The 16,859-nt window shown below is 41.5% G+C and overlaps 1 protein-coding gene across 1 annotated transcript in view; it reads left to right on the top strand.

Annotated features, from left to right (window-relative positions):
• Positions 1–242: 242 nt before the first annotated feature.
• Positions 243–16,859, top strand: part of LOC145415396 (prolyl 4-hydroxylase subunit alpha-2-like) — a 77,627-nt gene continuing 61,010 nt past the window's right edge. Inside the window, exon 1 of the mRNA XM_080284680.1 lies at positions 243–540. Within this exon, the coding sequence (XP_080140806.1) occupies positions 243–540 (298 nt within the window). The remainder of the gene's footprint in view (positions 541–16,859) is intronic.

Below are 16,859 nucleotides of genomic sequence, written 5' to 3'. Positions count from 1 at the left end.
ACACACACACACACACACACACACACACACACAAAAGCTAACACCACAAATTTTGTGCATGACAAACCCTAGCAGCCAAAGGTTGAGGAAATTACCTCGAACAAACTGAATTTGATACACGAGCAATTTTGCTTAAGCTAACACAGTTGGCCTTGTTCTTGAAAGAAATCTTGCAGTCACAGCTAAAAAAGTATTTTTATTTGTACCTGACACCAGTATGGGCGTGTGCGTGGTGCATGTGCATGGCGTGGTGTGGCGTGACGGTACGTGGAGAAGCCAGGTCAGGTCAACTGTACTCCTCGCTGGCGCACATGGAAGCTTTGTTTACCTTTGATCAGCTGGTGGGGGACCTGGTAATGCGGCTGCCGGGGCACCTGGACACCGCAAACAGTTACTTGCAGAGTTACCAGAGCGTGGTGGTGGACCAAAGCCGGGGGCAGGAGGTGAAAGGCAACCCCCTTCACGTTTATGCTCTCATTAAGCGACTGGTGCTGTATTGGCCTGACCTCAGCAACACCATCACTGCATATATTGATAGAGGTATGCTTCTTAAAATATACTTCTGTATACTTCACATTTTATTCTCATGTGTATATTTTATATTGCACTATCACAGGCACTTTCTTTATTGTACTCATGTTAGCATACTTCTTACTGCACTGTTATTGACATGCGTTTGGGGGACATTCCTATAGCCAAATAGCCTTGTCTCACCTCTGTCTCTGTCTGTCTGTCTGTCTGTTTCTCTCTCTCTCTCTCTTAGAATTAATGCCTAACTTTCACTACCAAGAGGATAATTGTCCTCTGTGAACTAATACAGTTTTAAACTGTTAACTTTCCACTTTGGACCAGAAACATGGAGTAATTCTACATTCAGAGTGAGTCCTCAACAATTAATATCCATGTAAAGTATATTTTTCTCTCTCATCTCTGTTCGAAGTCTAAAGAAAAATCATAGTGACGAATGTTGAGGTATACAGTATCTGTAAATGATTTATATTCATTGTTTACTTGCTGCTGAAATACTAATGTCTTGCATGAATTAATCTCCTTAATTAACCTTTAACTATACAGGTGATGTCGCATGTGAGGATAAACATCCCGAATGCGATTCATGGGCGATGACCAACAAGTGTTTGCTGAACCAACCCTACATGATGCTTCATTGTACCCGTTCCTGCCACTTATGTATCGACAGTGGTGAGTAATGCCTTATACTTAAAACTGAACTTGCGACGTGAAAGGCAGGTGCATATATTTTTAGGGTATTTGGGGGAGGCGGTACCTCAGTCGGTAGAGAGGTGGCCTGCAGTCCTACCGGACCCAGGTTCAAATCCCAGCTGGGGCAGGGAACAACTTGAGGATTTGAATGTAATAAAAGCAGACTTTACTGATCTACCAGAAGACCCGCCGACATGTAAAAATACCCCCGCTGATACTAATACACCAGTCTTGTATGAGACAGCCCTAGCATGTATTCAATATGGACGGTGGGTGTTAGAGTCGAAGTTGTGACATGTAGAGGTGTATGTTATGTAGGAGGACTACTGGTCCTTAGGAGCAGGCTGTGAAGCCTATGCCCAGAGTCGGACACATAAAAAAAAAAAAAAAATCTGTAAAGCAAGTGACAATAATAGAACATGTCTGACCAATTTACATCATTGTTAACCGCTCCTTATAATATGGGAACCAGGCTGGTTACATGTAATAACCACAGACGATTTAAAAACAATCATCAGATATTAGTGGCTGTATTTTCCTTTCGAGGTTATATGTGGATTATAGAGAATACCTGCATGGGATTCTTAGTTCAGCAACGAATATACATCTGTAAAAATCATACACTGAGGGAGAATACTTCATCACTACTAAAAAGCACTTTAACAATACGCCACAATTGCCCCAAGAGCAGTATCTGGCACCTAAAAACAATCAGTATGTCACGGGTAATATAAGTTTTGCCTCGCTAATTACATCGTAAAGCAGGAATAGTTCAGTGACGCAAAATAGTGTGTAGGAGTTGTGGCAAGGGTATATGAAGCTCATGGACAAAGGGAAAAGGCATCTCAGTGTTAAAAAATGGTTCATTTAACGTAATATAGGTGATTTAGGTTCTCGAATGCGAGATCCTTAGTGTTTCATTTATTTTCGCTTAGTATTAATGACAAAGAAAAAGTAATACTTTTACTCAGAATGAAGTCAGTAGATGAACGACAATACCTAACTCAATGTGAAACTCAGAATTTTATATTCTGTTGTGTAACTGATCTTTAAGAATATGGCCGTAAGCTACAGCTGTGTGGAATATCCAGGAAGCGGGTAATAGATGGGATGTTAGTGATAGATGATATATGGGCGATAGATGGGATATGGGTGATAGATGGGATATGGGTGATAGATGGGATGTGGGTGATAGATGGGATGTGAGTGATAGATAGCATATGGGTGAGAGATGGGATGAGGGTGATAGATGAGCTGTGATGTGCACAGGCATTCAGAAGAGCAGGGGCTCAGTTGAAAGAAGAAGCAATCCCCTAACATTTTTTTCAATGAAATCCGCAATGGCATATAGGCTCTCTCTCTCTCTCTCTCTCTCTCTCTCTCTCTCTCTCTCTCTCTCTCTCTATATATATATATATATATATATATATATATATATATATATATATATATATATATATATATGTTAGGGGATTGCTTTTTCTTTCAACTGAGCCCCTGCTCTTCTGAATGCCTGTACACATCACAGCTCATCTATCATCCACATCCCATCTCTCACCCATATGCTATCTATCACCCACATCCCATCTATCACCCACATCCCATCTATCACCCATATCCCATCTATCACCCATATCCCATCTATCACCCATATATCATCTATCTTCTTCATTTTTGCAACATTCGTGGCCTTTCCTCTAACTTTCGCTCTGTTGAGCACCACCTCTCCTCCTTTAAACCTCACCTTCTTTTTCTAACGGAGACTCAGCTGTCTGAGGCAACTGACAGCAAACCCTTTTCTGTATCCCCCTACTTTCTCTATACTCATTTCAAAGCCAAAGGTGGCTGTTGTGTATATATATATACGCAACGACTTATCTTGCTCTCGTGTTCCTGAACTCGATTCTTCTGAATTCTCTACACTCTGGCTTCGGCTTTCCTATCATTCTCTGACTAAATATATCTGTGCTGTTTACTTATCCCCTAATTCTACTGACTATCAAAAATTCTTTGACTATCTTACTTCTACGATGGAACACATTCTATCCATTTCTCCTTTCTCTGAAATCTCCATTCTAGGAGATTTCAATGTTCACCACCACCTTTGGCTCTCCTTTCCTTTCATGGATCCACCTGGTGAACAAGCCTACATCTTTTCTATCCTTAATGACCTAGAGCAGCTTGTACAGCACCCTACCCGTATCCCTGACCGCCTTGGAGAGAGCTCCAACATACTTGACCTCTTCCTCACAACTAATCCTTCTGCTTACTCTGTTAATCTTTTCTCTCTGTTGGGCTCCTCCGATCACAACCTTATTACCTTAACCTGTCCTATCACTCTGGTACGGCCTGTGGACCCTCCAGGGAAACGTCGTCTGTGGCATTTTGGAGCCGCGGACTGGGAGGCCCTCAGGCAGTACTTCTTTGATTTTCCCTGGAATGAGTATTGCTTCCATGGCCGGGAGCCATCTGAGTGTGCCTTGCGCATTACGGAGGTTATTCTCTCGGGCATGGAAGCATACATTCCTTTCTCATATCCTTTGACTAACGCAAGAAAGCCTTGGTTTAATCACGCTTGTTCTAATGCTGTCCGCAACAAGGAGAGGGCCTACAAAAGGTACCGGAGCCAACCCACCCCTGAATCACATCATCTTTATGTTTCTGCCTAGAATCGTGCTAAGTCTGTTCTTCGCTCTACTAAAAATAATTTCATCCGTACTAAATGCTCTCAACTCTCCAACTCGAATTTTTCCCGCTTCTTCTGGCACCTTGCCAAAAATCTTTCTAACAACTTTACCTCATCATCCTTCCCTCCTCTTTTCTACTCTGATGGTTCTGTAGCTATTTCTTCTACTGATAAAGCAGATCTCTTCGCACAGACTTTCTCCTCCAATTCCACCTTAGACGATTCCGGTGCTGTTCCTCCATCACTTCCCTCCTCTGACTTCCTCATGGCTGACATTAAAATTTCTTCAGTTGATGTATTTTCTGCCATCACTGGCCTCTGTACTAACAAGGCATATGGGCCTGATGGGGTCCCTCCTGTTGTTCTCAAGAACTGTGCTTCTGTGCTTACACCCTGCCTAGGCAAACTCTTTCGCCTTTGTCTGTCAACTTGTACCTATCCTTCTTGCTGGAAGTTTGCTCTCATTCAGCCAGTCCCAAAGAAGGGTGACCACTCCCAACCCTCCAACTATCGTCCAATTGCTTTAACGTCCTGTATTTCAAAAGTTTTCTAGTCAAATCTCAATAGAAAAGTTTTAAGACATCTTTCCTGTCACAACCTTCTTTCTGATCGTCAGTATGGGTTCCGTCAGGGACGCTCCACTGACGATCTTCTCACCTACCTTTCAGACTCCTGGTCATCCTCCTTTCGGGACTTTGGCGAAAGCTTTGCCATTGCACTTGACATCTCAAAGGCTTTCGATCGAGTCTGGCATAAATCTTTAATTTCCAAACTGCCCTCCTACGGTTTCTATCCTTCTATCTGTGCCTTCATCACTAGCTTCCTTTCTGGTCGTTCTATAGCCACTGTTGTAGACGGCCATCGTTCTTCTCCTAGATCTATCAACAGTGGTGTTCTTCAGGGCTCTGTCCTATCACCAACTCTCTTCCTTTTATTCATCAATGATCTTCTAAGATGTACATCTAACCCTATCCACTCATACGGTGATGACTCCACCCTTCACCTTTCCATTCGGTTCCCGCAACGCCCATCTCAACAGTTACTTCAACAAACAAGGGATGAGGCTATGGCACAGGTAATGTCTGACTTGGCTCGTATCTCTGACTGGGGTAAAAATAATCTGGTTGTTTTTAATGCATCTAAGACTCAGTTCTTACACCTGTCAGCCCTACAGGGTCTTCCACAGGTGTACCCACTAATGTTTAATAATATTCAGCTTGATCCTGCATCATCCTTGAACATGCTCGGGATTTCATTTACTCGGGACTTATCTTGGAGGGATCATGTTGCATCTCTTGTGGGATCTGCTTCCAGGAGATTGGGTGTGCTTTGCCGACTCCGCTCTTTCTTTGCCCCTGCACAATTGTTGACTCTATACAGGGGTTATATCCGTCCCTGTTTGGAGTGCAGCTCTCGTGTGTGGGGGGGCTCCCCACATACAGCTCTTCTCAATAGGGTGGAGTCAAAGGCTTTTCGTCTCATTAACTCTCCTCCTCTTACTGACTCCTGTCAACCTCTGTCTCTTTGGCACACTGTTGCATCTTTATCTCTTTTCTGTCGCTGCTTTGGTGGTCGCTGCTCCTCTGAGCTGTCCGCTTGCATTCCTCCGCCTCTGCGGCAGGCGCGTGGCGCCCGTCTGGCAGCAAACTCTCATCCCTTTTCTGTCCAACTCTCTGGTGCAAGAGTTGGTTGTTGCTCCCAGTCTTTCATTTATGCGGCGAGTCAACTCTGGGGCTGTCTCCCTCTGTCTGTGTTTCCTGCTGCCTGTGATCTCCAGTCTTTCAGGTGCAGTGTGTCCGGGCATCTCAAAATGATCGGATCTTGAATTTGGCTCTCTATTGTATTTTGTTTTTCTCTTGGAGGGAACTGTTACTGCGGGCTTATGGCCTTTGGTTCCTTCTTCCTAACATTAAAAAAAAAATGTATATATATATATATATATATATATATATATATATATATATATATATATATATATATATATATATATATATATATATATATATATATATATATATATACATATATATATATATATATATATATATATATATATATATATATATATATATATATATATATATATATGCATTGGCGGACACAAGGGGTGCTGTGGTTGAGCCAGTGTCGCATACTATAAAGTATGCTTGCACCCAGTTGGCTTGTGCGGGCCAATTACACTTGGTTCACAGACTACACACACATCCAAAGCCACTACAACACTACAATTACATTTACAAGCACTTGTTACCCTACATACAATCTCTACTAGACAGCCTAAGCCACTTGGTAGAGATACATTGGCTGTATCGTCCTGACTTCGGTCGGGATAGGCCAGTCCTGCGATACACAAACGGCTGATGATGATGATATATATATATATATATATATATATATATATATATATATATATATATATATATATATATATATATATATATATATATATATATATATATATATATATATATATATATATATATATATATATATATATACATACGTATATATATAAATAAATATCTATCTATCTATCTATCTATATATATATATATATATATATATGTATATATATATATATATATATATATATATATATATATATATATATATATATATATATATATATATATATATATATATATATATATATATATATATATATATATATATATATATATATATATATATATATATATATATATATATATATATATATATATATATATATATATATAAATATATATATGTATATATATATATATATATATATATATATATATATATATATATATATATATATATATATATATATATATATATATATATATATATATATATATATATATATATATATATATATATATATATATACAGAAAAATGTTAAAATTGCATGTGGTATATGTTCTTGAATTGTATTAAATTCAATGAATTATATTAATAAGAGAGAATAAGAAAAGAGTGGATGAGGAATTTGAGTGTAAAGTGGAGGGAATGTGAGAAAATGTTCTAGAAAGGGGTAAAGGGAGTTAGACAGGGTGTCAAAGAAGTTAGTCGGGAAGCGAAAGATAATAATGGTAGATTACTATTGGAGAAGGGAGAAAAAGTGAGGAGATGGAGAGAACACTTTAAGGAATTGCAGAACATAGAGAATGAAAGTAATGCGACTATCAGTGCCTGCGGAATGGCTGGGAGACCGAGGGATGTGAGAAGAGAAGAAGAAATCAGTAGGATGCAAGTTGTGGAAGCAGCGAAGAAAGTCAAAATGGGGAAAGCCCCAGGAATTGATGGAGTGTTTGGTGAAATGCTGAAGCATGGGGGAGAGATAGTAGTAGAATGGGTGCGGAAGATGTGCAGATTGGCCTGGAAGGAAGGTAGGGTCCCGGAGGATTGAAAGTCAATGTAATTATTCCCCTGTACAAAGGAAAAGGGGGAAAAGAAGTGTGTGGTAATCATAGGGGCATTTGTCTTCTTAGTGTAATAAAAGTATATTGTAGGATACTTACTGACAGGGATATAACAGAGGAAGTTGTTGGAGAAGAACAGCGGGGCTTTAGGAAGGGAAGAAGTTGTGTTGATCAGATATTCATTCTTAGATCTTTAATGTAAAAGTTTCTAGAGAAGGGAAAGAAGTTATATCGGCCTTCATGGATTTGGAGAAAGCATATGATAGGGTGGATAGGCATAGATTGTGGAGAGAATTACGAATATGTGGAGTAGATGGGAAGTTGCTGAATGCCATAAAGAGTATATGTGAGAGTGCAATGGCTGCAGTGCATGTGGATAGAGAACTGAGTGAATATTCTTATCTGAAGGTTGGATTGAAACATGGATGTCATGTCTCTGTGGTTGTTCAATCTGCATATGGGTGGGGTTATAAAAGAGGTACAAGGTAGGGCAGTGGATGTTGGAGCGGCCATAATGAAAGAGAGCAGTGTTTGGAAACTCCCTCTACTGTTGTTTGCAGATGATACTGTGTTGTTAAGTGAAGACGAAGAGGAGCTCTAAGGTTTGGTGGATGAGTCTGGGAGAGTGGGTAAGAAGCAGAATCTAAAGGTGAGTGCAGGGAAGAGTAAAGTTATGGTATTCGAGTGAAGTGAAGTCAGTGAATGTACAGTGAGGTTAGATGAGGAGGAAATGGAAAATATGAGTGCGTTTAAGTACTTGGGTAGTGTGATGACTAAGGATGGAAGTTTATAGGGTGAAGTGCTTGAAAAGGTACAACAAGGAAGAAGAGTTACTGGTTCCTTGAAAGCAGTGATGTGAAACTGGGAAGTGAGCATGGAAGTGAAATAGTTACTACATGACAGTATCGCGATATCAGCTCCAACTAATGGAAGTGAAGCTTGGACCTTCTTGGAGAGACAGAAGTCAAGTGTGAGAGCAGTGGAAATGAGTTATTTGAGAGGACCATGTGCAGTCTCATGGAGAGACAGACTGACGAATGAAGAGGTGAAGGAGCGTTGTGGTGTGGATGTGGATGTGAGAGGAAGCGTTGGGAGAAACACATTGAGGTGGTTTGTCATGTGGAGAGGATGGAGAGTGACAAATTGGCGAGGAGAGTGTATCGGAGTGGGGTGGAGGGAGAGGGAGGGAGGGGGAGGCCAAGGATGAGATGGAGGGATGGAGTGGAGAGGTATATTGGAGAGAGGTGTGTGAGCTGGGAGCAGGCTTTGGACATGGCGACCTGGAGGCGATTTGTTTGTGACCACCCCTTATATGGGATGAAGGCGTCTGAATAGATACATAGATAAATTTTTATATATAAAAGTTATTAAAGGAAATAAACGAAAATTTATTGTAAAAAAGGCATGTTTTTTGCTGCAAGATTTTGAAAAGATATGAAGATATTGAAGTGTTGCAGTGCGTTTACAATTTTTTAATGTTACTTATATTGACTTTTATCTCGCTCATCATATAAATCACAGTATTTTGGAGATCCGTTATTAAGAGGACAAAGCAGAAAACTATTCAAAAAGAGAGGCGACAAAGATATAAAAAAGTTTAGTTTCCCTAGTAAAGCAATTGACCTTTGGAATGCACTGCCAGACCCAAATGGAACTATGTGTCAATACCATTCAGAAATTTTAAGATTTGTATGATAAATATGACTTAGAAAACGGGACAATAAGAGTTTGACTCAGTCCTGCAAAAATGAAATATTAGGTAAAAAAATTAGGTAGGAACACACACACACACACACACACACACACACACACACACACACACACACACACACACACACACACACACACACACACACACACACACACACACACACACCACACACACACACTCACTTGTTATGGTATGGTACCTTGCTCTAAAATTACTGTGAAATGTGCCCAGACGCGACTTGAGAATACTGTTTGTACTAGGCCAACAAGTGCTGAAGACAGTAGCTTTAGCAATCCGCAAATAGGAGGTGGGGTGGACAAGGTGGGGGCAAGTCCTATTCTGAAGAGGTCCTCTGCTCTACAGTGTGTACACGTTAAATAATGTGACATTTCAAATGGGGGCTGGGAACAAGGGTCTGACTGGGAGGCCCCGCATGGTTTTGACACTGGCCGAAGAGGGTTGCCTTCCCGTGGTGGTTTCGATATAACTGGCTGGCTCCACTGGCCATTGATACAAATGTCAGCCAGTTCCTTCCCTGTCCTCCGAAGAAGGATGATGAAATGCAGGAAAAGAGATACTTCAGCCTGCAGTCCACCTGATTCACATTCGTGTTTTTTTTTTATGTGAAGAAGAAGGAACCAAAGGCCATGAGCCCGCAAAATTGTTCCTTCCAAGAGAAAAACAAAATACAAGAGAGAGCCAAATTCAAGATCCATTCATTTCGAGATGCCTGGACACACTGCGTTTGAAAGACTGGAGATCATAGGAAGCAGGAAATACAGACAGAGGAGACAGTTCCAGGGTTGACCTGTTGCATAAATGAAGGACTGGGAGTAACGGTTAACTCTTGCATTAGAAGGTTGGACAGAAAAGGGGTGAGAGTTTGCTGCTAGACGGGTGCTATGCGCCCGTCGTAGAAGTGGAGGAATGCATGCAGACATTTCAGAGGAAAAGTGACCATTGAAGTATCGATAGAAAAGAGATAAAGATGCAACATTGCGGCGATGACACAGAGGTTGAAGGGAGTCAGTAAGTGGGGGAGAGTTAATGAGACGAAAAGCCTTTGACTCCACCCTATTGAGAAGAGCTGTATGTGGGGAGCTTTCCCACACATGAGAGTTGTACTCCACATAGGGGCAGATAAAACCCCTGTATAGAGTCAACAACTGTGCAGGGGCAAAGAAGCAACGGAGTCGGCTTAGCACACCCAATCGCTTGGAAGCAGATTTTACAAGAGATGTAATATGATCTTTCCAAGACAAGTCCCGAGCAAATGAAACCCCAAGCATGTTCAAGGATGATGCAGGATTAAGTTGAGTATTATTAAACATAAGTGGGTATACCTGTGGAAGATTTTGTCAGGTTGATAGGTGCAAAAATTGAGTCTTTGATGCATTAAAAACAACCAGATTATTTTTACCCCAGTCAGAGATACGAGCCAAGTCAGACATTAGGTGTGCCATAGCCTCATCCCTTGCCTGTTGAAGTAACTGTTGAGATGGACGTTGTGGGAATTGAATGGAAGGGTGAAGGATGGAGTCATTAGCGTTTGAGTGGATAGGGTTAGATGTACAGCTTAGAAGGTCATTGATGAATAAAAGGAAGAGAGTTGGTGATAGGACAGAGCCCTGAGGAACACCACTGTTAGCAGATCTAGAAGATGAACGATAGCCGTCTACAACAGCGGCTATAGAACTACCAGAAAGGAAGCTAGAGATGAAGGCACAGAAAGAAGGATAGAAACCGTAAGAGGGCAGTTTAGATATTAAAGATTTATGCCAGACTCGATCAAAAGCCTTTGAGATATCAAGTGCAATGGTAAAGCTTTCGCCAAAGTCCCGAAAGCAGGATGACCGGGAGTCTGAAAGGTAGGTGAGAAGGTCGCCTGTGGAGCGTCCCTGACGGAACCCATGCTGACGATCAGAAAGAAGGTTATGATAGGAAAGATGCTTTAAAATTTTTTTATTAAGAATAGACTCAAAAACTTTTGAGATACAGGATGTTAAAGCAATTGGACGATAGTTAGACGGTTGAGAATGGTCACCCTTCTTTGGGACTGGCTGAATGAGAGCAAACTTCCAGCAAGAAGGAAAGGTACAAGTTGAAAGACAAAGGCGAAAGAGTTTGCCTAGGCAGGGTGTAAGCACAGAAGCACAGTTCTTGAGAACAACAGGAGGGACTCCATCAGGCCCATATGCCTTATTAGTACTGAGGCCAGCAATGGCAGAAAATATATCAGCTGAAGAAATTTTAATGTTAGCCATGAGGAAGTCTGAGGGGGGAAATGATGGAGGAACAGCACCGGAATCGTCTAAGGTGGAATTGGAGGAGAAAGTCTGAGCGAAGAGATCTGCTTTATCAGTAGAAGAAATAGCTACAGAGCCATCAGAGTAGAAAAGTGGAGGGAAGGATGATGAGGTAAAGTTGTTAGAAAGGTTTTTGGCAAGGTGCCAGAAGGAGCGGGGAGAGTTCGAGTTGGAGAGTTGAGAGCATTTTGTACGGATGAAATAATTTTTAGCAGAGCGAAGAACAGTCTTAATACGATTCCGGGCAGAAATGTATAAAAGATGTGATTCAGGGGTGGGTTGGCTCCAGTACTTTTTATAGGCCCTCTCCTTGTTGTGGACGGCATTAGAACAAGTGTGATTAAACCAAGGCTTTCTTGCGTTAGTCAAAGGATATGAGAAAGGAATGTATGCGTCTATGCCCGAGAGAATAACCTCCGTAATGCGCAAGGCACACCCAGATGGCTCCCGGCCATGGAAGCAATAATCATTCCAGGGAAAATCAAAGAAGTACTGCCTGAGGGCCTCCCAATCCGCAGCTCCAAAGTGCCAGAGACGACGTTTTTTGGGAGGGTCCGCAGGCCATACCAGAGCAATAGGACAGGTTAAGGTGATAAGGTTATGATCGGAGGAGCCCAATGGAGAGAAAAAATTAAGAGAGTAAGCAGAAGGATTAGTTGTAAGGAAGAGATCAAGTACGTTGAAGCTCTCTCCAAGGTGGTCAGGGATACGGGTAGGGTGCTTTACAAGCTGCTCTAGGTCATTAAGGATAGAAAAGGTGTAGGTTTGTTCACCAGGTGGATCAGTGAAAGGAGAGGAGAGCCAAAGGTAGTGGTGAACATTGAAAAGGAGAGATGGATAGAATGTGTTCCATCGTAGAAGTAAGATAGTCAAAGAATTTTTGATAGTCAGTAGAATTAGGGGATAAGTAAACAGCACAGATATATTTAGTCAGAGAATGACAGGAAAGCCGAAGCCAGAGTGTAGAGAATTCAGAAAAATCGAGTTCAGGAACATGAGAGCAAGATAAGTCGTTGTGTATATATACACAACAGCCACCTTTGGCTTTGAAATGAGTATAGAGAAAGTAGGAGGATACAGAAAAGGGTTTGCTGTCAGTTGCCTCAGACAGCTGAGTCTCAGTTAGGAAAAGAAGGTGAGGTTTAGAGAAGGAGAGGTGGTGCTCAACAGAGCGAAAGTTGGAGGAAAGGCCACGAATGTTGCAGAAATGAAGAAGAAGAGAGTCAGACAGTGGTTCCAGGCACCTTGAGTCATCGCCGGGAGAGGGGCTGAAGGTGGGGGCATTTATGGTCCCCCCCCCCTGGGGACTCCGAGGCTATGTTATTCGACGCCTAGGCATACAACAATAACAACAAAATGGTCAGCAGATATTTGTGGGATATCTGCATTTAAAACACTCCACAAGAAATAAGCTGAGCTCACATTCTCCTATGGCAGAGTTCAAAACGTCAGTAAAGATCGGAGAACCGTAACTTATAAACCATTACAGGCGTGCACAGTCTAGAGTTTAGTGCCTGACCCAAGGAAACAAGAATATCCTGTCAATCCCTGTTTCGTACTGACTTATACATCATCATCATTATCATCACCAACGTCCACTATGGACAAGAAAAAAAGCTTATACCAAAAGTAGAACAGTATCCACCAATTAAACGGACTAGTTGAATAATTAACCATGAATTATTCAAGACTCCGAATTGCTGTTTTGACATCACAAGCATTACCACTTGCACATATTTTTTTGGAGATGCACTTCATATCCGCCTGTGGCAGTCATTCCATGGTCGAGGGGTGGTGTTTACTGTTTACCACTTTGTTTTATGCACATTTCACCACAAATAAATTGTAATTTCTTGGGCCTTTCTCATTTTACAGATTTACCAATACAAAAAAAATGATGTGATCAAAAGAAGTAGGCCTGAAAATTATAATGGAGACACAAAAACAGGATTTTCTTACCTGAAAAGTTAGAGTTGCATCGCAGTACCAATTAGAGACCTGTGTCCCTGACCAGTATGGTCGCAAAATTGTGGGGGGGGGGAATCTTGAAAGACAGGTGAATGAAATATCTATAGGAGAAGGACATTTGGGCAGGAAGTCAGTTTGGATTCAGAAATGGAAGGTTGTGTGTCTCTATTGTGGTGAGCTTCTACTCAAGGGTGATTGACGTGCTACAAGAGAGATTACAGGGTGAATTGTGTGTACTTAGATCAGAAAAAAGGCTTTGACTAGGTACCAAATAAGAGACTAATGTGGAAATTGGAACACATAGGACTGAAGGGGAACTTTTTGGAGTGGATGAGAGACTTCATGAGAGATCGACAGATGAGCACAGTAATAAAGGACAGGATATCAGGGTGGGGGGAAATAACAAGTGGAGTCCTGCAGGGCTCGATGCTGGAGCCTGTAATGTTCCTGATTTACGTAAAGGATATGGTGGATGGAATGAACAGTTATGCAAGTCTGTTTGCAGACAATGCAAAGATCATGAGAAGAGTAGAAGTTGAAGAGGACTGCAAAATGCTGCAAGAAGATCTGGACAAGATTTTGGCCTACGACTGGAGTAGGGTATGGGAAACGAATTTTCTTTTTTTTTCTTTTCTTTTTTTAAGGAAAATATTGGAAATGGGTAGAAGTACTAAGAGTCCATCACTGAATTACTTGATGGAAATGGAACCAGTCACAAAAGCGAGAGAAGAGAAGGACCTAGGAGTGTTAGTCCAGGATAATTGTCACCCGAAAAACACATTAACAAAATTGTTAGACATAATATGAGCTCTTGACAAACATATGAGTGGCTCTTCAATACCCAGATGAGATGATGAAATAATTGATAGTGGCTCTGATCTGCCCCAGGTTAGTATATGCAGCAGTGGTTTGGTCCCCACATAAAAAGAAAGATATAAACAAAATCGAGAGAACACAAACAGCAGCAACCAAAATGGTCCCTAGCCTGACAGATCTATCGTACAAGGAAATGCTAGAAAAGCTGGGTCTTCCTTCCTTAGACGAAAGAAGAGAGAGGGGTTACATGATTGCAGTGCTCATGGCCATGATGGAAGTAGATAAAACTGACAGAGAAGATCTGTTTGTATGGGATGGGGGAGCAACAAGAGGACATGGGAAGAAATTGAAAAAGACAAGTTGCTTAAGGATATCAAGATATACAGTTTTCCATGCAGATGCATTGACCTGTGGAATAGCCTGGGCAAAGAGATCGTCCAGTCCAAAAACATAAATGAGTTTAAAGCAGAGTTTGACTGCTTGAGACACGGAGACCAGGCCCTACGAGCGTAGCTCATTTCCCGTACGTCACAACTAGGTAAATGCAACTAAGTAAATACATCCAGCTGGCTTGGACCAGGCCAGCTGTCGAAGCAGATCAGTTCTCTTCTATACATATCTTAGGAAGACTCAGCTGGAAGGCTGGTATTCGTTGTAAATTGATTTGTGTGCTAAAAATTCACAAAATAAAAAAGTACATAATGAGCATGAGTTTACAATAAGATAGCGCGAATTATAACAATAACATTTTAAAATACAGGCCGAGCATAAAGTCCCTGATTTTGACAAAAAAGGCACTTATCTTTCCCTAATTTTGAATAAGTTGCCCTCTCTTATTGTAGGAACTAAAAAGAGTGATGAAGTGCGATTAGTGAAAGAGATAACTGGATCGGATGTGAGAGGTGTAAAGCTGAGAAGAAGACCACGAATGGGATGATTGGACGATGTAAGGAGAGCGTTAGATGCGAGAGGGATGTCTGTAGAGCCAGAAAGAGTAGCTGTGCACGTTAGGAATGATTTGTGAGAAACTGTAAATGAAAATTGGTGACGCGGCCTTGAGGGGATATTCTCCCGCATTTGGTGTGATCATTTGATCAGGTCAGGTGCGGGTAAGGGGGTGGGTCCATTATGATGTTGCAGAGGTAAACCAGTTCTGCTGTCGGTCCCTGCTGCGGATGTCACTGATTGCACTGCGCAGTTGACCCTCGTGCGCTGCGGTGTGGTGAGGATCTGTCCCTTCTCCCCTTGGGGCTAAGATTCGAATAGATGTGTGTGTGTGTGTGTGTGTGTGTGTGTGTGTGTGTGTGTGTGTGTGTGTGTGTGCGTAAATCAGGAGTGTGTCGTCCTGTCTCGGCTACCCCCTTTCTTTGCGGGGAAACAGCCAAGGTATATAGATAGATAGATAGACATTTATTTTTTACTAAAAGGACACTTTTGATGTGAAGAAGAACGGCAGGGGCTCAAGCACCCCGAGTCCCCCCCACCTTGTGCACGTCCCTGCAGATGAGATGTGTCTGATGTATGGGATGTAGGTGATAGATATGTCTGATAGATGGGATGTGGGTGATAAGATTTGAGTGATAAATGGGTCACGGGATGGGATGGCGACAGATATATGTGTGATAAATGGGATGTGAGTGATAGATGGGATATGGGTGATTGATGGGATGTGGATGACAAATGAAATGTGGGTGATAAATAGGATATGGGTGATAGATGGGATATGGGTGATAGATGGGATATGGGTGATAGATGGGATATGGGTGATAGATGGGATATGGGTGATAGATGGGATATGGGTGATAGATGGGATGTGAGTGGTAGGTGGGATATAGGTGATAGGTGGGATATGGGTGATAGGTGGGATATAGGTGATAGGTGGGATATGGGTGATAGATGGGATGCGGGTGACAAACAGGTCGTGTGTGACAATGTAGGAAATAAATGGGATGTGATGGATAGCTAAAATGTTGGTGATAGATGGACTGTGGGTAGTGAGCAATAAGTGAGATGTAGGAAATGAGTGACTGATGCAATATGAGTAGGTCTAGTAGGTGGGATGTGAGAACGGAAATGTCTTAAACATATTTTGAAATAGGTGGCGTACTCTGTTGGTTAATTCTTGTTACTCCAGATGATTATATTTTGCTAAGACCTTCTGTAGCCAAGGGGCACATAAAAACTATATCTAATCTCCCCTAGTTCGCAAGTCTCCTTTAAAAAAAAAAAAAAAAAAAAAAGCCTCATCTGGAAGTAGTGAAAATATGATAAAAAATTTCATCCTCTACTGCATTATTATACTCCTGGTTCAAAAATCTAGCGCTAGAGAAGTTATAAAGAGATTCCAGTTTGTTTTTATGACTTTCACTGCTTCTCCAAGAGTCCAGTGACATTAAAAAAAAAAAAAAAAAATGCAGATACTGCAACCTCAACATTTTTTTTTTTATGCGATGAAGAAGGAACCAAAGGCCATGAGCCCGATGTAACAGTTCCCACCAAGAGAAAAACAAAATACAATAGAGAGCCAAATTCAAGATCCGATCATTTTGAGACGCCTGGACACACTGCGTTTGAAAGACTGGAGATCATAGGCAGCAGGAAATACAGACAGATGGAGACAGTTCCAGAGTTGACCTGTTGCATAAATGAAAGACTGGGAGTAACGGTTAACTCTTGCATTAGAGAGTTGGACAGAAAAGGGATGAGAGTTTGTTGCCAGACGAGTGCTGCGCGCCCATCGTAG

Source organism: Coenobita brevimanus, chromosome 102 (genome assembly GCF_032717465.1).
Source record: "Coenobita brevimanus isolate Jiangsu-jjx chromosome 102, ASM3271746v2, whole genome shotgun sequence".
NCBI lineage: Eukaryota > Metazoa > Arthropoda > Malacostraca > Decapoda > Coenobitidae > Coenobita > Coenobita brevimanus.
The sequence above is the reverse complement of the archived record's forward strand: the minus strand, read 5'-3'. Positions and strand labels throughout refer to the sequence as shown.